The sequence below is a fragment of the Schistocerca nitens genome, chromosome 9, assembly GCF_023898315.1.
Source record: "Schistocerca nitens isolate TAMUIC-IGC-003100 chromosome 9, iqSchNite1.1, whole genome shotgun sequence".
Lineage (NCBI taxonomy): Eukaryota > Metazoa > Arthropoda > Insecta > Orthoptera > Acrididae > Schistocerca > Schistocerca nitens.
This window is the reverse complement of record NC_064622.1, coordinates 131,118,055-131,139,789: the sequence shown is the minus strand read 5'-3', so window position 1 is coordinate 131,139,789 and position 21,735 is coordinate 131,118,055. Positions and strand designations below refer to the sequence as shown.

Below are 21,735 nucleotides of genomic sequence, written 5' to 3'. Positions count from 1 at the left end.
TTACTGCTACATCTAAACACACAATTCTCCATGTATCAAACGTCAATATTCTATCACTGCCACCTCATCTCGACGAACTTTGCCATATATTTCAAAATATAGACATCCATGTAATACTTCTGTCGCAGACTTGACTCAAGCCAAGCATTCCTTCCAGTTCTGTAAATATAAAACGCAATGTCCTTCAAAGGCACCACACAAGTAACATACGATGGGATGAAGTAGCAGCACACACGGGATTTGATTTATTACCTCCCACGCTACACACTTCCAACAGTAATGAAGAGAAACAAGTTAAATATATTTTTGTGGATACCAAATTCCTTAACAAAATATGCCTAATCCGTGTCCTCTACAGACCTCCAAAGTTGTGTGAGAGGGACTGTGTCGAGGATTCGAATCCAAATAGGAACATATATGCCAGTAACAAATAATTGTTGCAACCCTTGTCCACAGTACGAGCAGCCCTTAGCGGCTCGCCGTCTGACAAGTGTTCATGACGTCGCCTTTCCGGCTGAGATCTTTTTTAATATGTGACTTGTAAGTACTGCATCTTTTCGAGTCAGTACAAACTTTAATTTTATTAATGTACTATATACCTAATGTTTTAGTACAGTTAATCTAATTCTGGAGACGACACTCATAGTAGCGTCGAAACCAGGTCAATTTTTGATTTAATATTTGTGACCGAGGGCTTATTTGTTACAATATAATAATTTTTTTGTCCCTTCACTGTGAAATTCGAGCATTTGCATTCTTCTTCAAATGTGAAACTACTTCAGCTTGCAACGAAATACGCAAACAGAGTAATTCGTGCCACTCACACACCTGAACCTGGAATATCGGTTCACTACATCATTTTCGCGATGTAAAATATACAAGAAAGAAACTGCAACTGAGTACACACAGAGTTTTGTGTCATATCGTTTTCACTGTAGGCTTGTACCATGGGAAGCAAGGAGTGGATGTTGTTTGGTGGCCAGTGTCCTCTTTCTATAACACAACTGCACACGTTTATTAACAGGGCTCTTTATTCAAAAGAACAAGAAGTTACTTAAGGCAGTCCAGGTGTTGTGGTACAAGCTCTATTTATAGTCCACATTAGCCTCACGGCTTTTGAAGTATAAGTCTGCTATGTACACTACTCTGGTTGCTAGATACTGACTGACTCCGGGCTAGAGGCTGAGCTAATTGCAGCTGCGACTCCCACTGGGCTGCGACTGATGACTCGACTCGTTGACTCCCTGGAATACTGACTGGGCTGGCCCTCTGATCCGCGGCGCCAATCTAAATACTGGCGGTCGAGAGGGCGTTGGTGGCGAGTTGTTTGCGGGTCTGTCTTTGGCCTCTCTCCTGGTAATCGCATCGCTTGCGCCTCCTATCGATCTTCTCGCAACCTCTTTGCCGGCTGGTGTGCTGGCGGCTGTTAAGAGCATCCATGCATCTGGGTCCTCTTCTTCTTCATCATCATCTTCTTCTTCTTGTTCCATCTATTGTCCTGGCGAATGCTTCTCTAGGTAGTACATTCTCATTTATTCTTCGTATATGGCTTGCCCAATTCAATCTTCTCTTCTTTAGCACTTTGGCGATGTTATGGTGCTTGTACAGTTCTCTTAATTCTTCATTTCTTCTTATCCCCCATTCCATGTTATTTTCATCATACACAGGTCAAAAAACTTTCCTCCCAAATACACAGCTCTACGACATAAAAATGGTTTCACATTTATTAAGTGATTTTTATAGTGTTTTCAACGCTGATTTCGGGAAAAATAGTGAAAAAATTCCATCACGTACAGTTATTTCACAAACTGCTTGTCTAGTTTTAGCTTTTTTCGATATTTCACCACTCTAGTGAGTTTGAATTTTGGTTTTTAGGATCTCCATAAACTGTTATTTAGCCGTTTTTACACTAGATATATGTAAAATAAAGCGTAATTAGGAGAAACCAGCAGGATTTTCATGTTAGTGCCTGTCCATTGTGGTGCCCCTTCCCCCACCATCACCAAACAGTGAGGTTCTGCTGTTGCCTTTCACTCTGTGCTGTTTACGTGTTTTTGTTACTAGTGCTATAAAGTAGTGACTGTTTTCTTGTGTTGTGCAGCTGTTTTATGGACTATGGCTACCAGAGGATGTAAAACTCGCCAGATTGCTTCTGCTACATTTGTGATAACTGTACCGTTAAAAGGCAACAAAGAAACATTTCCTATTTTGTTGAAAAAGTATATTTCGCCTGTTTTGATATAAAGTTAGGCGATCAAGATAAGCCTTGGGGCCCACACAAAGTTTGTTCAACGTGTGTCGAATAACTGAGGCAATGGTTTCAACGTAATCACCCTCTGCTTCTCTTATCATATTGTAGTATTCCAGTTTTTCTTGAGTTAGGATACGCTGTGTTTCCTGATAGACTTTACAGTATCTTTCCTTCATTGTGATATTCTTCCTGCCTTGAATCCATGGTTTCCTCGTGTTTCTTCTCTCCAGCACTTTTTCTTGGTACTTTTTGTTCAACCACATTTTGTTACGTCGTTTCCTTCTTCATATAACTTTGGTAGTTACTTCTTAAATACTGTTCTTAAGGTGTCTCCATTTGCTTTCGACATTTTTTGTTCCCTATTGTGTACTCTATTTTTGTTAGGTTTTTTCCATTTTATTTTATAAAGGTTCGTTTGATATTTTCTTTCACCTTATTTCCTATGTTGCATCCAGCAATTTCAATTCTATTTTCGGTTTAGTTTCTCTTTTAGTTTTATTTTTAATATTATTAACATATGGTCTGGTCACAATCCGCAACCCCTAAGGTTCTAACATTTTTTAATCTGTTTAGGAATCTTTTTTGGTAGCTATAGGATCGATATGACATTCACTGTTTCTCCATCTGGTGAAAAACGTGTCCCTAAATGAATGTGTTTGGGTTGAAAGTTTTTGCTACCTAGCATGAGATCGTTTGTCATTGCAAGGGTTATAAGTCGAAGACCAATAGCTGAACTTTTCTCATGTAAGCTAAAATTTCCAATGATTGATTGTAAATTACTTTGTTTCCTTCTTTGGTATTAAAATCTCCTGACTCTACTTTTGCATTCTGCCTACTTATTCAGTTGAGTGTGTGTTCCAGTTGACTACAGCATTCTTCTTTCATATCATCGTACTTATCTTCCGCGAATGCATGTGCATTTAGAAATGTAATGTCTAACCACTGACTGCGAACAATGTGATATTCGATTGTTAACATGTCTGATTTCCTTTACTCAGTTATTTATTGATTTCTAAATGTAGAAACCGGGTAGAAATTCCTAACATTCACTGCACTCACCGTACATTATTGTTGTATCTTCTATTTTCAGCGATTCCGTTCCTTGCCATTTTACTTCTTGGAGAGTTACATATTGTACCCTGCATTTCCCTAACCTTGGCTCACAGATCAGCTGAAGCAGCTTCTGAATCTCAGAGATGCTACACATCTGACTTCCAAACAAAATCCTACCCTTGAAAATCGATTTGATTACAAGCAGAAAGGGAACAGAGTCAGTCCGTCTGAGAAAAACGATAACTCACGCTTGTCAATACATTAACAGACAACAGACAGACCAGACATTCTATTGGAAAACCTGCGTAGTCAAATTAGAGGCAAAATAAAAGCTGCATCTTTGGCACAATCAGGAAACTAAACTAGCACTTCACTTTAGCGACTATCGTCATTGAACTGAAAACAGAATATAAGACTTTTGATTATTTCATGAAGGTCAGTGTTAGAAGCAGCGAAAAATTCTGTCTTACGCATGTTGCTTGCGACACCGTCGAAAAACCCGTCATGCGTTTCAGATCAACATCGTCTGTACAATATGGCAAATGATCAAGCTTCTTACTGACCCAATACAGCTCATAATGACTGATCGTATCTACCATGTACCTTAAGGCTCTTCCCTGGACAACACAGTAGGAACGTTCTCATCAGAACAAAACACTTTCTTTCAACCACAGTCACTTGGTCGTCCTCTGTAAGTCGTTTTCAATACCAGAGACCTGACTCTGGAACGATCTGCCTCATTATATCAGAGAACCTGAAAACACATCCTGCTTCAAAAGACAGCTAATGACATATTTACTAACACAACAATAATGTCAGCCTCTGTTCTGTACACACCACTAACCCCTTACAAGTATCCAACAGGTATTTCTCACTTCCCAAGCTTTGTATTTTATTTTCTCTCCCTCAGGTCTAGCTCTGTTATAAAATCCCACTTTTGAATTGTAATCCTTTCAGTTGCACTCTGTGGTGCTGAATGCTGACCTCCAACAAGAGAAATAGAACAACGACTTGGTGTCGTGGAAACAAAACGGTGCTCAGGTGAACATCTGGATTAACAGTGCACAGTCATTTCACAAATGATGAAGTTCTTAAGTTATATGGAATAGTATAAAAAGTATACAAAATGAAAGAAAGCCAACTACGATGGCTTAGGCATGTCCTCAGTGCAGGTGCAACAACAACGGCAAAGATTGGTTGTAGTTTGTAAGCAAATAATAAACGGCCAGTGGGATGACCTAGGGAGCAATGGCTTGAAAGCCTGCTTGAAGATCTCAAGATCTCAAGCCTGCACCATGATCAGGCGCAAGATTGGATAAAATGGCAACAGACAGCCAAGACAACGGACCTTGTCAGCTTGTGGGACAAATGCCAAGGAAGTAGAAGAAATACACCCATAAATGCCTTTTTGTGTGATGCACTGTTGTGACTGCTATCATTATTAGCAGTAGTAGTAGTAGTAGTAGTAGTAGTCTCGCTAGGATCATTGCTCTTAGTCAGGCTTAGTATTAGTAATCCAAATAGTATTGATTAAATTCAATTGCTCTTTCTAACTCTACTTTATATCATCAGTGCTTATTACATTAAATGTACTATGAATTTTAAGTACCATAACTGTGAAGTAATAAGTTTTTTAATCACATGTAAAACTCTCGTTCGATGTGAGATCCTGAAGGCCCTAATCTAATCGCGTTAAATAAATAAATAAAAAATAAAAACAAATAATATATACAATCAATAATATCCACATACAGGAGAGAACAACTCTCACAGATTTCCCCGTTCAGTACAAGAGTGGGGCAAGGAGACGTTATTTCATGTATATTATTTATAGTCCAGTCAAATGGTGCTCAGAAAGGCCAAATGGTGGAAAGTATTGTAGAAGTATTTTTGACAAGTTTTCTGTATTTTTTCGGGGGTCCTGTACCAGAATTTTCAAAGTGCCAGCAAAATTTCGGCCTCGAAGTAGGTCAAAAACGAAAAAACACGAAAAATTGTGCTTCTTTAGGTTTTTCGCCCATAACTCGGGAACGACACAATTTTCGGCAAAGATGACTATTTATGAAAATAAAGAATATAAAAATTCACGAAAATTACGCCTCATTGGCCTTTTCGTCAGACACGTGTCGCCCAGGGAAAAATCCTCTTTAATTCAGAGAACAGGAATCATTTAATATCAGTGCTACTGCAGAAATTGGGTAAAGCAGACATAGCTTGCAAGCAAGCTGTGGCTGATGCTGATACCTTGATTATCAGCATCGCACTATCTTTGGCTCCCACACATTCAACCGTCATAGCTGTTAGGGAGGACGTGGTCTTGTCGTCATACTAACAGACCTCTATCAGCAAACTAATTACTAATGAAACGAGGGAGAGGTAAAATCCCACAGCCGTTTTAATCTTCTCACACAATTGGCCACACTGCCCGAGAAAATTTTTGTTTCTTTTTTTCATGCAGTCAGTGGATGTGACACTCCTCACGCTCTTTACAATAAGGGAAAAGTGAAATGCTTCATTAGGCTAAAGAAAAACCCTTAATTGCAAAACGACATGCAAATACACTCCTGGAAATTGAAATAAGAACCCCGTGAATTCATTGTCCCAGGAAGGGGAAACTTTATTGACACATTCCTGGGGTCAGATACATCACATGATCACACCGACAGAACCACAGGCACATAGAAACAGGCAACAGAGCATGCACAATGTCGGCACTAGTACAGTGTATATCCACCTTTCGCAGCAATGCAGGCTGCTATTCTCCCATGGAGACGATCGTAGAGATGCTGGATGTAGTCCTGTGGAACGGCTTGCCATGCCATTTCCACCTGGCGCCTCAGTAGGACCAGCGTTCGTGCTGGACGTGCAGACCGCGTGAGACGACGCTTCATCCAGTCCCAAACATGCTCAATGGGGGACAGATCCGGAGATCTTGCTGGCCAGTATAGTTGACTTACACCTTCTAGAGCACGTTGGGTGGCACGGGATACATGCGGACGTGCATTGTCCTGTTGGAGCAGCAAGTTCCCTTGCCGGTCTAGGAATGGTAGAACGATGGGTTCGATGACGGTTTGGATGTACCGTGCACTATTCAGTGTCCCCTCGACGATCACCAGTGGTGTACGGCCAGTGTAGGAGATCGCTCCCCACACCATGATGCCGGGTGTTGGCCCTGTGTGCCTCGGTCGTATGCAGTCCTGACTGTGGCGCTCACCTGCACGGCGCCAAACACGCATACGACCATCATTGGCACCAAGGCAGAAGCGACTCTCATCGCTGAAGACGACACGTCTCCATTCGTCCCTCCATTCACGCCTGTCGCGACACCACTGGAGGCGGGCTGCACGATGTTGTGGCGTGAGCGGAAGACGGCCTAACGGTGTGCGGCACCGTAGCCCAGCTTCATGGAGACGGTTGCGAATGGTCCTCGCCGATACCCCAGGAGCAACAGTGTCCCTAATTTGCTGGGAAGTGGCGGTGCGGTCCCCTACGGCACTGCGTAGGATCCTACGGTCTTGGCGTGCATCCGTGCGTCGCTGCGGTCCGGTCCCAGGTCGACGGGCACGTGCACCTTCCGCCGACCACTGGCGACAACATCGATGTACTGTGGAGACCTCACGCCCCACGTGTTGAGCAATTCGGCGGTACGTCCACCCGGCCTCCCGCATGCCCACTATACGCCCTCGCTCAAAGTCCGTCAACTGCACATACGGTTCACGTCCACGCTGTCGCGGCATGCTACCAGTGTTAAAGACTGCGATGGAGCTCCGTATGCCACGGCAAACTGGCTGACACTGACGGCGGCGGTGCACAAACGCTGCGCAGCTAGCGCCATTCGACGGCCAACACCGCGGTTCCTGGTGTGTCCGCTGTGCCGTGCGTGTGATCATTGCTTGTACAGCCCTCTCGCAGTGTCCGGAGCAAGTATGGTGGGTCTGACACACCGGTGTCAATGTGTTCTTTTTTCCATTTCCAGGAGTGTATTTAAAGATCTGATCCGAACAAGGAGGCCGTAGCATCGCTAGTGCTAAACTCAGGTTGCCCATTTCCCACATGATATACTGCTAACTGTGTATGAAGGGCAACAGGCTGATTCCATGTTTCTAGATTTCCGGAAAACAGTCCGCCTCCGTAGCGTTGCGGTAGCGTTACCGCCTATCACGCAGGGGGTCCGGGTTCGATTCCCGGCAGGGGACTGGGTGTTATGTGTCCTTCATCATCATTGACTCGCAAGTCACTAAAATAAAGGACTTACAATACGGCGGTCTCGAACTCCCCCGAATGGGGCCTCCCGGCCAACAATGCCATACGATCATTTCATTTATTTCCGGATAACATTTAACATGGTGCCCCACTGCAGGCTGTTAACGAAGGTACGAGCATATGGAATAATTTCACAGATGTGCTAGTGGCCCGAAGACCTCTAAAGTAATAGAACCCAGTATGCTGTCCTAGACAGCGAGTGTTCATCAGAACCGATGGTATCATCAGGAGCGCCCCAGGGAAGTGTGACAGGACAGCTGTTGTTCCCTACATACAAAAATGACTTCGCGGACAGAGTAGGTAGCAATATGCGGTTGTTTGCTGACGGTAATGTATCGAGGTTGAGCGACTGTAGGAAGATACAAGATGACTTAGATAAAATTCTTAGTGGGTGTGATGAATGGCAGCTAGCTCTAAATGTGGGAAAACGTAAGTTAATGCAGATGAGTAGGGAAAACAAACCTGCAAATTTCGGATACAGCATTAGTAGTATTCTGATTGTCACAGTCACGTCGTTTAAATATCTGGGCGAAACGTTTCTATACGATATGAGGTTAACAATCATGTGAGGATTGTGGTAGGGAAGGCGAATGGGCGACTTCGGTTAAATGCGAGAATTTTAGGAAAGAGTGGTTCACCTACAGAGGAGGCCACATATAGGATGCAGGTGCGACCTATTCTTGAATACTGCTCCAGTGTTTGGGATCCGTACCAGGTCAGTTTGAAGGAGGTCATCGACGAGGTTCGAAGGCCGGCTACTAGCTTTGTTACCGGTAGGTTCGAACAACAGTGAAGTATGACAGAAATGTTTCGGAAACTCAAATCAAAATCACTGGAGGGAAGGAGATGTTCTTTTCGAGGAACACTATTGAGAAAATTTAGAGAACGGACATTTGATACTGACTGCCGACTGACTACTGCGGCCAACACACACTGCACCTAAGGACCACGAAGATACGAGAAATTAGGGATCGTACAGAGGCATACATATAGCCGTCTTTTTCCTCGCTCTGTTTGCGAGTGGGAATGGAAAGGAAATGACTAGTAGTGGTACAGGATATCATCCACCATACGGTGGCTTTGGAGAACCTATGTAGATATATAGATGCAATGGAGTGCTTTAAAAGATTCCTCATCAGACTGCATGCTGGTGGAAGTGAAGAATCTCTGAACCTCCTCAGATACAGAAGCTGCATCTACGAGGGCTATTCACAAAGTAGGGAACGTTTTGACATTAAAAAAAACACTAAGTACAAGAAATACATTTTATTATATACATCTGAAAGACTGACTGACATACTACTTTTCCACGCAGTCACAAAACACATTGAGGCACTTATTATAGCAATGGGCAAGATTTGAAGTACCTTCGTCGTAAAATTCTGCCACCTGAGACTTCAGCCAATGAGTCACGCCCACCTGGAGCTCCGTGTCGTCATCAAAGTACTGCGTTGCAAGGCAGTATTCATCTTGGGAAACAAGTGGAAGTCGCTTGGTGCAGGGCAGAAGAGGGAAAATTTCCCATTTCAATGAATTAAGTTCTTAGTGCAGCTTGCTGTGTGAGGTCGGGTATTGTCGTGCCAAAACAAAATTTTGGACGTTAGCTTTCCTTAGCGTTTGTTTTGAACTCCTCTTCTACGGCTGTGCAAAGTTTGACAGTAATGGGCAGAATTTATGGTTGCTCCACTTTCGAGAAAATCAATAAGAAGCACACCTTGCCTATCCCAAAACACTATCGCCATTATCTTCCTTGCTGACAAGGTTTGCAACCATCTTCTGTGTTTTTGCGGAGACCTTGTGTGCCCCCAGCCCATGGACTGTAATTTTCTCGCAATTGACGTGTTTCACCCAAGTCTCGTCACCGGTTACGATTCGATCCAATAATGAATCACCATGTTTGTGGTAAGCCTCTAGAAATGTCAACCTTACCTGTGTGTAAGCATTTTGGGCACCCATCATGAACAAAATTTGTGGTAGCCTAGCTTTTGAGTGATAATTTCAAACAACAAAGTTGGTGCAACTTGTGGAAAAGAAAGCGAAAGCTCCGTAATTTTGAAGCGACGGTTTTCACGAATCGTTTCATCAACTCTAGCGACAAGATAGTCAGTCACAATGCTCGGGCGTCCACTCTTCTCTTCATCATGGACGTTAGTTCGGCCATTTTGAAACCGAAAGCACCATTTCCGGACGGAACATTCACTCATTACGTTCTTTCCGTACGCTTCGCACAGATCACGATAAATTTCCAGAGGTTTTAGGTTTATTGCCACCAAAAACAGTATCACAGACCGCACCTCACAACTGGCGGGGTTTTCGATTGCAGCTCACATGTCAAATTCGAATATCGAAAGAACCAGAAGCGCAGAGACGTTTCCACTATCACGGATTGATGCCGACTAAGCTGCCAAGCACACAAATACCAAAAAATACGCGTTCGACGCTCGCCTAGCGAGCCGGCACGGTAGCTCAGCGTGTTCGGTCAGAGGGCTGCGTGCTCTCTGTAATAAAAAAACTCAGTCAAAGAATCAACGATCAACTTGAACGGATGTCTTGTGACGTCCGCCTAGACCAAACGCAAAAAAAAAAAAAAAAAGGCGGCGTCAGATGGGAACGTTCCCTACTTTCTGAATAGCCCTCGTAATCGGCGTTCAGAGCAACTGCCAACATCGTTTCTCAGCCACCAACTGAGAACGCTGCTTTCCAGCATATTCTCCGAGTGTGCCGGCCCGTGTGGCCGTGCGGTTCTAGGCGCTTCAGTCTGGAACCGCGTGACCGCTACGGTCGCAGGTTCGAATCCTGCCTCGGGCATGGATGTTTGTGATGTCCTTAGGTTAGTTAGGTTTAAGTAGTTCTAAGTTCTAGGGGACTGATGACCACTGCTGCTAAGTCCCATAGTGCTCACAAGGGAACCTCCCCATCGCACCCCCCTCAGATTTAGTTATAAGTTGGCACAGTGGATAGGCCTTGAAAAACTGAACACAGATCAATTGAGAAAACAGGAAGAAGTTGTGTGGAACTGTGAAAAAATAAGCAAAATATACAAACTGAGTAGTTCATGGAAAGATAGGCAATATCAAGGACATTCGGATCGCAGGAGCGGCGTGGTCTCGTGGTAACGTGAGCAGCTGCGGAACGAAAGGTCCTTGGTTCAAATCTTCCATCAGGTGAAAAGTCTAACTTTTTATTTTCAGTTTCTGTGACAAACTCTTATGTTTTCATCACTTTTTTGGGAGTGATTATCACATCCACAAGAAAACCTAAATCGGGAAAGGTAGAAGAATCTTTTTACCCATTCGCCAAGTATACAAGTTAGGTGGGTCGACAACATGTTCCATGCCGTCACCAGTGTCGTATAGAATATATCAGAGGTGTTTTCCTGTGGAGGAATCGGTTGACGTATGACCTTGCGATCAAATGTTTTCGGTTCCCATTGGAGAGGCACGTCCTTTCGTCTACTAATCGCACGGTTTTGCGATGTGGTCACAAAACACAGACACTAAACTTATTACAGTGAACAGAGACGTCAATGAACGAACGGACGGATAATAACTATGCAAAAATAAAGAAAGTAAAATTTTCACTCGAGGGAAGACTTGAACCAAGGACCTCTCGTCCCGCAGCGGCTCGCGCTATCACGGGACCACGCCGCTCCTGTGCTGAGATCGTCCATTATGTTGCCTATGTGGCGCATGGACTACTCAGTTTGTATATTTTGCTTATTTTTTCACAGTTCCACACAACTTCTTCCTATTTTCTCAATTGATCTGTCTTCAGTTTATCAGGGCCTATCCACTGTGCCAACTTATAACTAAATCTGAGGGGGGTGCGATGGGGAGGTTCCCTTGTCAGAACCATTTGAACCATTTCTCCGAGTGTACCGTAAGGTACAACAGTGACTATGCGGAATGGGATTGGACGAGAGCGAAGGATCGCCTGGTTCCAACCACTATGCTTCAGTCGCCAGCACCCGATGTTATTCTGACCTACATCGTCCGCAAATACAGAATTGGCTGTCGTTGCTGTCCCTGTAGCTGCCGAAAAACAGACCTCCACTGCTCAAAGGTCTGCGTCAGCTGCCATATAGTTGGCGAGAATGTCAGCCCCGTCGATTTGCAAGACTTAGTAAATGCCGTTTTGGAGGTAGGGGATGGGCAGGAGACCGAAACAAGGAGTCCTACAGATCGCGATAAGCCATATTTCACATTGTTATTGTAATTTCCCGTTGTGAAATCCCATGACCTTATTACTGTAACAAAAACTATACATTGGTTTCTACTCTAATTATTTGTCTATTATACGGCACCAAATGAAATTAACGATGCATTAGCTTTTTAACATACCCGTATACATAGTGTCCCAAGAAAACACCGACAAACTTTAGCCACTGTTTCCTTACATCAAAACAAGCAAGAAATGTCTAGTAAACAAGGGCTGTAGAGCACATACTTAAGAGACATCAGCACTTGTTCATCTTCGATACTTCGAAACACATCTCTTAAACTGCAAGCTCTTATCTTTTCATATTTTTGGAGGAAGTAGTATGGACCAAATCAAGAAAAACAGTCTAACAAACACGAGCTCTAAATTCATTATCTTAAGAGGTATGAGCACTTGTTGGTAGAAGAGATGTGTTTCACACTAGTGGAGATGAACAGGTGCTCATGTCTCTTGAAGTAGGTATTTTAGACCCCATTTTAGCTAATACTTCCTCCTTCCAAAATACTGAAAGCAAAGACCTTGTAGTAGAAGAGATGTGTTTCGTAGTATCGAATAAGAACCTGACACCTCTTAAGGATGCATTTTAGAGCCTAACTACTAGACATTTTCACTTATTTCTGTATAAGGAAACTGTCCTTAAACTTTGTCGGGTTTTGTTTTTTGGCACACCCTGTAGCCTATATTCTCATTTTCGAATCAAGTGAACAAGACGTTAGTAGAGCGCGAAACGCAAAGAGGATAAAACTTCTTTGAAGTGACTTAAAAATTATTATATTAATAGTATGGAAATGCCGTGTGGCTAGGGCCTCCCGTCGGGTAGACCGTTCGCCTGGTGCAAGTCTTTCGAGTTGACGCCACTTCGGCGACTTGCGTGTCGATGGGGACAAAATGATGAAGAAAGACACACAACACCCAGTCATCACGAGGCAGAGAAAATCCCTGGCCCCGCCGGGAATCGAACCCGGGACCCCGTGCGCAAGAAGCGAGAACGCTACCGCTAGACCACGAGATGCGGACCTACTAATAGTATTAATATTAGTATTACCAAATGCCAATAAGTGGAGCATAATTTTATGCCATTTAGATAAGTTATTCGAACATCTTTTAATAGCAGGCTTGACGAAATCTTTTATTTTGACGTTTGAACCAACATCATAACATACTGACGGACGAGCAGTTGGGATTTTATTGCACAAGAAATTACATTAAGTTCAACACACACTACACGCCATACTGTTGGTCTGACGAAAAAAATCACCAATACTTATTAGGGGGAAATTTTATCCTCTTAATTTTCATAAATAGTCAACGTTGCCGAAAATTGCGTTATTTTCGAGTTATAAGCGAAAAACCCAAAAAGTCCTCTGTTTTCGAGCTTTTCTTAAAAAAAAAATGGCTCTGAGCACTATGGGACTCAACTTCTGAGGTCATTAGTCCCCTAGAACTTAGAACTAGTTAAACCTAACTAACCTAAGGACATCACAAACATACATGCCCGAGGCAGGATTCGAACCTGCGACCGTAGCGGTCTTGCGGTTCCAGACTGCAGCGCCTTTAACCGCACGGCCACTTCGGCCGGCTGAGCTTTTCTTCATTTGACCCATTTTCGGGCCGTAATTTTGGCGGTACTTTGAAAATTAGGTTTCAGTACCCTCGAACACATATGGAAAGCTTCTCAAAAAAACTTTTGCACAGCGTTCCACTAAGAATCACCGTTTACAGGACTATCAACTGTGTCCTGGAAAAAGTCTTCGGCGAATGGACCATCGAACGTTAGATCAAGGCTGGAATCGAAGCAGGCAGCCTATGGGTTCGACGCCTGGCTTTTACTGATAATCTGATAACCTACTGGCAAGCGACGTGCAAAAGGGTTCAATGCTGGTTTTAATATAAGAGGAAACAGGTCTGCGGATATACATCGAAAAGGTCGAATTCATTACGAACACTAGACTCCCCTTAGAACAATGAAAGCGCCACCAATCATATCAAGAGAGCCAAAACCGTAACGTACCTTGGAGAATGGATCTCTGTAACACTGCAGCTCTCGAACAAAAGAAAATCAAACTAGGTAGGGCATACTTCCTTGCAGAAAAACGTGTACAAACGGCAGTCTAAATGTTTCCGCTTCAGAACGCTGCTGCAGTGTCCATGCAACGTAGGCAAGGGATTAGTTTGACATTCGTGTCTTTCAGACGTGCGTACAGTAAATGCACAAACTTGAACTATGGTGATGCTATTTCCAAATGAGCATGCACGGTGTTTCACCAAACGGGTATCTTCAGTCTGGTGCGTTCGTGGGGTGATCGCCTCAATGCTCACAACAGTTCTGCCTGACTGGAATACCGATTCTGGACTGTACGTCCTTATAACAGAAATTTCTTTCTTCGCATCTTGTGCCTGGAAACATGCATCGATTAATACAAAGAAAGACACTATAACACAGGAGTCAGTGCTTCAGTCCTCTAAGCAGCAGATCGTCTGTCTTAGCCAAGAAGACCCTAGAAGAGTCCCCGAATTACAAGAAAGTAAATGTAGAGGGCTAAGGATCCTACCACTACTACTACTACTAGTAGTAGTATCACTCGAGCCTTGTCCCGCAGTTACACTGGGTCAGCCATCATTAATCGGATTTGGCATGTTAATGTTCAGGGGCTGGCCGGATGCCCTTCCTGCCGCCACCCCATAGACCCTGGAATGGAATTAGTGTATGCCAACTGTCTGCGTCGAGTGTAATCCGTGGAATAGTGCAAAAGTTTACAGATGTCTGCGAGCAGTGTAACTGAGGCGGAACATGGGGACCAGCACAGTATTCTCCCAACGGGATTTGGAAAACCGCCTAAAAACCACATCCAGGCTGGCCGGCACATCGGCCGTCGTCGTTAATCCGCCGGGCGGATTCGATCCGGGGCCGGCACGCCTACCCGAGTCCAGGAAGCAGCGCGTTAGCGCTCTTTTTTTTGTTTTTACCACTTTTTTCCATCTTTTTTGTTTTTTTCTCGATCCACTTTTTTATCCATCCTTTTTTCCCAGCAATCCAATTTTTATTAACCACTTTTATTTTCTTTTTATTTTTTTCTTTTATTTTTTATTTATTTATTTATTTTTTTGTATTTTTAGGATGGTCAGGGCGTGGTACACGCCGCACTAGCAGTGGGGTCTGTTCACGGCACTGTCAGTGCGTCGAGGCCCAAACCCCTCCCATCCCTTTTTCATGTTCCCCGTTGGGTCATAGCACTAAGTGTGCAGAAATCTTAACACATTATTTCCATTCTCCGATGTAAGAAAGACAAAGAAACCTCTTCTCTAAGTAGAAACTGAAAAAAAAACTTAACAATTCTTCTCGAATCACACAAAAACTTTGGAAGTCGAACTCGAGTAATTTTGAACAAAATGTTTGGGGAAAAAAAAAGGTTCCGGAAGCAAGGTAATAGTAAATAATAATAAGAAACCAAGTGACTTTTAATTTTCTTCTGTTCGTTCTCGTTCAAGGTGTTGTAGTGGTTCCACATATTTAACCAACACCCATTCTTTCAAAAATGATCTTCAGCATGTTGCCGTAGTGCTTCTTGTGGTTGCGATACCTGCTGATTTTTGCATATTCACACTTCGTGTAAACGCGGAATTCTATCTCGTTGTCCGACCCAAGTGTGTGGATGACATAACTAACATATTTTCCCAGTAACCAGCTAATTGCGTTGGTTTCTAATTTCGGAAAGTATGTCATGTCTGGTCTCAGGAGGAGCGATGGCGTTATATATTCCGTAGAGGATCTGGTGAGAAAAGCGATTTGTTGCCTGATCCAATTCCAGTTATGCACATTGCCACCACAGGTGAATCTGTGGCTGAGTGTATCCACCAGATTGCATTTTCCACAAAGGTGTGTCTGGTTTAAACCGATCCCATATAGTCTCTCGTTGGTGCTGATGACATTATTAACTGTTTTGTACCATGCGGAAATAGCGTCTGTAGATAGCCCGGCATAGTTGATGTTCCACCATACAGCTTTCCAGTCACAATTTGGGAATTTCGTTTCAATTTTGTTTCTACCCTCATTTAACTTCCTTTCAAGTCTGATGTCGCGCGCTGTGATACGTGTGTTGCTTCTGATTTCGTCACTAAGATAACTTGCTTCGAGGAGAAAGTTCCTCACATACTGCAGACGGGCATTAATCCTTCGCACATCAATCGGTGCTTGCAGGCTATGGGGTGTCACAGCCTCAAAGAGATTTGCGGTTATACATTGTGGAAGTTCTCTGAGTATATGGAAAGTCCGTTTGAGGAACAGAGCAGACGCTTTATTGCGAATATCCACCAAACCGAGGCCCCCGTTTCTGACATCCAGTATAACGGTAGTCGCACCAACCCTGAATATGTCTCCTCTCCATAAATAATTGGTAACAGTGGACATGATCCCTTTCGCTACTAGTTTAGGGATTGGAAATACCTGCGCAGTGAAATACGCTTTAGACAAAACGCAGGAGTTGATGAATCTGACTTTTTGCACCAGGTCCATAGTTCGATGGATGTTCTCCATTACACCACCATGAACTTTCCTCCTAGTTTCCGTCCAGTTAAAAGCAGCCATCCTCATCGGACATGCCATTAAGGTTATTCCCAAAGTTTTATGTTTGTTGTCTTGTTTTGCCCATGCCAGTCGAAGGTGATCTAGGCCCCGTAGATTCAATATTTGACTTTTGTTTTCATTTGCTGTCGCTCCCGACGCTAGACAATACCTTTGGATTTCTCTTTCCAGTGTAACTGTCTTCTCCTTATTCCTTATTACAACGCCCACGTCATCAGTATAAGCTCGTATGACAGTTTTCTCGCCACTCAATGTTATACCTGTTAATCTTGCGTGGACAGTGCGGAGGAAGGGCTCTAAAGATACGGAAAATAAAAACATAGATAAGGGACTGCCCTGTGGAACCCCTCGCCTTATCTGTATGGGTTTAGATGTTTGGCCATTGATTGCTATTTTCGCATTTATACCTGTTGCAATATTCCTTAGCATGTTCACAATCTGGGGGTGGAAAGCCATTCTTGACAGCGTCGCAAAGAGGTATCTATGACTAACGCGGTCAAAAGCTTTGTTGAAATCTATAAAGATTAACGCACATTTTATACTTGTCACTGAGGTAATTGCAACGACGTCTCTGTATGCAGATAGACTTTCGAATATCGTTCTGGTCGGAGAACAAGATTGATGATGACTCAATATTTTGTTGGAAAAGGCAGAGAGTCTTTTGTTGATAATACGCGAAATTATTTTGTAATCAGAATTTAGTAGCGAAAGAGGCCGAAAATTGTTTAAGTTGGTTTTGCCTTTACTCTTAGGAATCAGTACTATTTTACTTTCCTTAAACTCTGCAGGGACCGGTTTTCCGTTCAGGACCTCATTTGCCATGGAAGTGATCTTGTCCCCAATTATAGACCAGTAGCGGGCATAAAACTCCACAGGGAGGCCATCAAGTCCCGGAGATTTTTTGAGAGGTGAGTTACGCACTGCCTCATGCACTTCATCTTTAGTAATAGGTGACAGGATGTCAGCGTTGTCTGTTCCCGACAATTGTGGACCTAAAATAGTGAGAAAATCCTCGAGAGCTGCATCTTCCACTGTGGTAGGGGCATATAAGGTTTCATAGTACCTGTGGACTTCGTCCAGTATTTGTTTCTGGCATGTGAGCCTCGTACCAGTATGCGTCTGGACTTCATCAATTAAAGTTAGACGTCTGTTTTTAGCATGCCGCACCAAGTGATACAGAGAAGCTGTTTCATCTGCTACGACTGATGTGGCTTTCGATTTAATTTTGAGTCCCTCCATCTGTTGCCGTTTAATGCTTAGTAACTTGGCTTTTATTTTTTTGATATCATTCAGACGAATTACGTCATCATGGGCCTGTTGATATAAGTCTCTTAAAACTTTACAGTTAAACTCCATTGTATTCCTCAACTCCCTGTGCCTCGCTGCACTATACTGCATGACAACTTTCCGCAGCCTTGGTTTAGCCCTCCTAGTCCACCAGTCAATGACTGTTGGGTGCTTGTCTACTGTGCGGAGGCACACAGTCCACGCTACTCTTATTCCCTGTTCTAGTTCTTCGTCAGTTAAAACAGAGATATTTAAATTCCATTGGCCTCTGAATCGACGGGTTGGCTGTACACTTAAATTAAAGCAAGTTAAAAGTGTACTGTGATCACTAAAATACACGGGAATAGTTTCAACGTTTAATAAATAATTTTGCAAATTTGGTGACACGTAAATTCTATCTAGTCTGCTGCGGGAGTGGCTGGTTATATACGTGAACCCGACTGACGTCGGGTGCTGAAGTTCCCACACATCCTTAAGGTGTAGATCACTTACTAACTTTTTTAACTGTGGCGAGTAGTTGAAGTTGGGTTGTTGATCTTTCTGGTTTAAAACACAGTTAAAATCTCCACCTAGTATAAGAGAACACGGATTTTTCCTCAATAAATAAATCAGTTCATCTTGGAAAAACTTCGCACGATCCAATTTGTGGGAATTTCCTGATGGGGCGTAAAGGTTAAGCACTGTCACATCGAATATTTTTATGCCTATGGCTCTTCCTGATTCTAGTCGTTCGATTTCAGTCACCGGAATGCCTTCCCTTATAAGAATGGCTGTACCGATATTGGCTTCCGTAGAAACATTTACAATTTCAAAAAAGCCTGGGATCCGAAATTCCGTTATCGCAACTTCTTGTAGCAACGCGATATCTGTCCCGGACTGGTACAAGAATTCTTTTAGTGCTGCCAATTTCAAGGGTGACTGTATTTTATTAATGTTAATAGTAGTAATGCTATAAGCTTGCATCACAGACATACCATAAGAAGCTATTTGGGATGAGGATCGGTATGATTATAGCAGCAACGTGCTTCCCTACAAGGCACGATCTTTACAAGCTGTGTGCCCATTACATGTACTAAATTCCTAGAAAATTTGCACTGCTTTTAAACAAAGAGCTTGAGAAGAAAAGTATCCTGAAATCCCGACAATGCATTGCTATAAGTCACTGTGGCCATTCTCTTTCTCCTCGTCAGTGTTGGCCCTGATGACTTCATATTTAATATTCTTTTTCTTGATGTCTTTTTTCTCTGGTGTGGCTTTCGCTTGATGACGCGTGACAGCAAGACCCGGTGTCGGTCGCTGCCGCCGGCGGTGGCTGTCTGGGGCAACGGCCGTGGCTTGCGAGTCGTCAATATTTGGTTCCGGCGTGGTGTCTGTTGTGCTGTCTTGCTGGCGAGGCGGTGATGCTTGTTTATTTCCTCCTTCGGCGCGGCGTTGCGCTTCGGAGTCAGCAGGTTGTTTACTTGGTACTTCCTCGTACTGTTCGCACTGTATGGGCTGTGCACTTGATGCGGTTATTTCAGTCGTGACCTCAGGCTCAGGATCACATTTCCGTGAAAGGTCACTACCAGCTGCGTCACTATTTGTTCGTGGCGGTATAAGTCCTTGTGCGGAAGTGGGAGCCACATCGACCTGCATTCCATCTCCTTTTTCCACTTCCAACAGATCTTCAGGACTGGGCTTCGGCCTCCTGGCAACGGGTGTTTCACAGGAAGAGTCCTCATCAACACTTTTTTCAGTGTCCTCTAGAGGACGCTTTTTAGTGGGAATCTCGCTGTCACGGGACGGAATTTCAGCAGTTAATGCAGGTTTTAAAGACGGAAAGTCATTAACATTAAGTGCAACATTTTCAGAGGTAGTAACAGGATCCACGACAGCCGCAGGCTCTGTTGTATTACTGGCTGGCAACAAATCGTTGAGTGTTAATTTCCGGCGTTGCGTAAGGTTATTTGTTAGTACAAAAACACGGCGAGGGCAGTCCTGACGGAGGTGACCAGACTCGTTACATACATGACATGTAGGGGTTTGCCCTGAGTACATAACATGCGCCTTGTGCCCGTCAACAAAGATGTGGGAGGGAATGTTTGCCTTCACTTCCATCTCCACGGAGCGAATGCCGTTAAAGCACCGCAGCTTGAAATGCGAAGCCCACCTTTCGTTGACTATTTGCCTGACAACCCCATATTTTGAAAGGACATCTTTAATTTTCGAGTTGTCTACTTCTATGGGAATATTCAAAACCCTAACATTCCTAATTACAGACTCGGAATTCCGGAGTTTTACAGTACTTTTAGTACCATCACGGTGTATAAATTCCATTTCATAACCAAATTTTGCCAGAAAGCGGTCTACACTCACGGAATCGTTGAACTTTACATAAATGCAGTATTCATCAGAGTCTAGCTGCATGGTATGAACAGATTCAGAATGAAGGCCAATTACCTCGGTAATCCAGTCGTGTATTTCAAGTGCAGAGGGCTGTACTCGACGGGTGTACTTGTCGAAGGTGAAAATCACGGTGTTTTTTCTCACGGAGTTTGCCATGGTGTTCTGCAGCGAAGAAATCTCGGACAACGCCGAAATCCCAAGAGCACTACGTAGAAAGATGACACGACGAAGACAAAATGCTCAATTGATAACGCTTAATTCACGTGCAAAACGTCAATAAAAGAGCACGAAACTCAAAAACACTGGCGTAAACACCGAACGTTCACGGAGCAAACTTGAGGAGCGTGCGACCGCTGCGACAGCTAAAGCCAGATTGATCTCAGCTACCCTGGCGGGTACTAAGGATCCTACCAGTCGGCCGGCCGAAGTGGCCGTGCGGTTAAAGGCGCTGCAGTCTGGAACCGCAAGGCCGCTACGGTCGCAGGTTCGAATCCTGCCTCGGGCATGGATGTTTGTGATGTCCTTAGGTTAGTTAGGTTTAAGTAGTTCTAAGTTCTAGGGGACTAATGACCTCAGCAGTTGAGTCCCATAGTGCTCAGAGCCATTTGAACCATTTTTTTGATCCTACCAGATGGTACCATAAAAACCAAATCTTGAACTGTATCAACACCAAGAAAATCCCACCATTATCAATCCTATGGTCATCTCTACAGAACTGACTGTCTCAGGTTGGCTATAAGGTCTTCAAAGTAGCCAACAAAAATAACACCACTGGATTCTTGTGGGTTCTAGCAAATAGATAAAGACCATGCAGAACTTTATAGTACGCAATATATAAACTAACAGGGGTGACTACAATTTTGCTGTTGAAACCAGACCCTTCCTAGCCTCCCTTACATAAGTTAACCACAATGGGACCTGGAAATGGTCTAAGGATTGCACAATAGAGTTCAGTAGGAAAATGAAGGAATACTGGCCTAGCAGTAAAGTGGTAAGGTGCTAACAAGAAAAGAGCTACTAAACTTAACCAAGAACAACAGAAGTGGCAGATGACAACAGCACAGCAAAAACAAAAGCACCATAATTACAGGTGGCCTAAATGAGTTAAAAAAAGTACATGCACTATCATATACGAGCAAGATAATTTCATAATATACATACTGTTGTTATTATAAAGAACAATATCCAGTAGAGACGCACTGGGTTGGCGCTAGGTCATGTAAGTAACAGGTCGAGCTGCAAGTAGACAATCTCCTGTGTCGCCCTGCTATCTGCTCCAAGCGAGCTGCAACGTGGCAGCGCTGGCGGGAGCTGTGAGCGACTGGCGAGAGCTAGTTCAATCGCTCTCCGCTAGGAGTCACTGCTGCTCCCTCGCTCCCGAGTGAGTTCCCGAGGGCTCTTCGCTCTGTCGCTAGGGGTGAACCGTCCAGAGGGCCGGTGCGGCTGTGTGGGAAAACAATGAGCTTCGAATAAAGATATCACAAACTGTTGCAACAGTTTACAAATAGCCTGTACTGCACACGCGCATCTCAGCGGTAGTTGCAACCGTCAGAACGTGTATTTCGCGTGTTTCGTTGCTCGGCGACTTGTAACGCTAGTTCACATCTTATCCACAGAACAGACAGTATACAGAACAGCAGATGCCGGCTCCTTTAAACTGTTTATAGTCAAAAGTTGCGCTCAACGCCATTTTGAA

General features: G+C 43.7%; 1 protein-coding gene across 2 annotated transcripts in view; it reads right to left on the bottom strand.

Moving 5' to 3' along the window:
• LOC126203700 (uncharacterized) overlaps positions 1-21,347 on the bottom strand; it is a 29,737-nt gene extending 8,390 nt beyond the window's left edge. Inside the window, exon 1 of one of the 2 annotated variants that reach the window (XM_049938069.1) lies at positions 21,201-21,347. In XM_049938069.1, coding sequence (XP_049794026.1) covers position 21,201 — 1 coding nt within the window. In that variant the 5' untranslated portion in view covers positions 21,202-21,347. Of the gene's footprint in view, positions 1-20,093; positions 20,272-21,200 lie in introns of those variants that run through there. The other variant, XM_049938070.1, reaches the window with a different exon arrangement.
• Between the last annotated feature and the right edge of the window lie 388 nt (positions 21,348-21,735).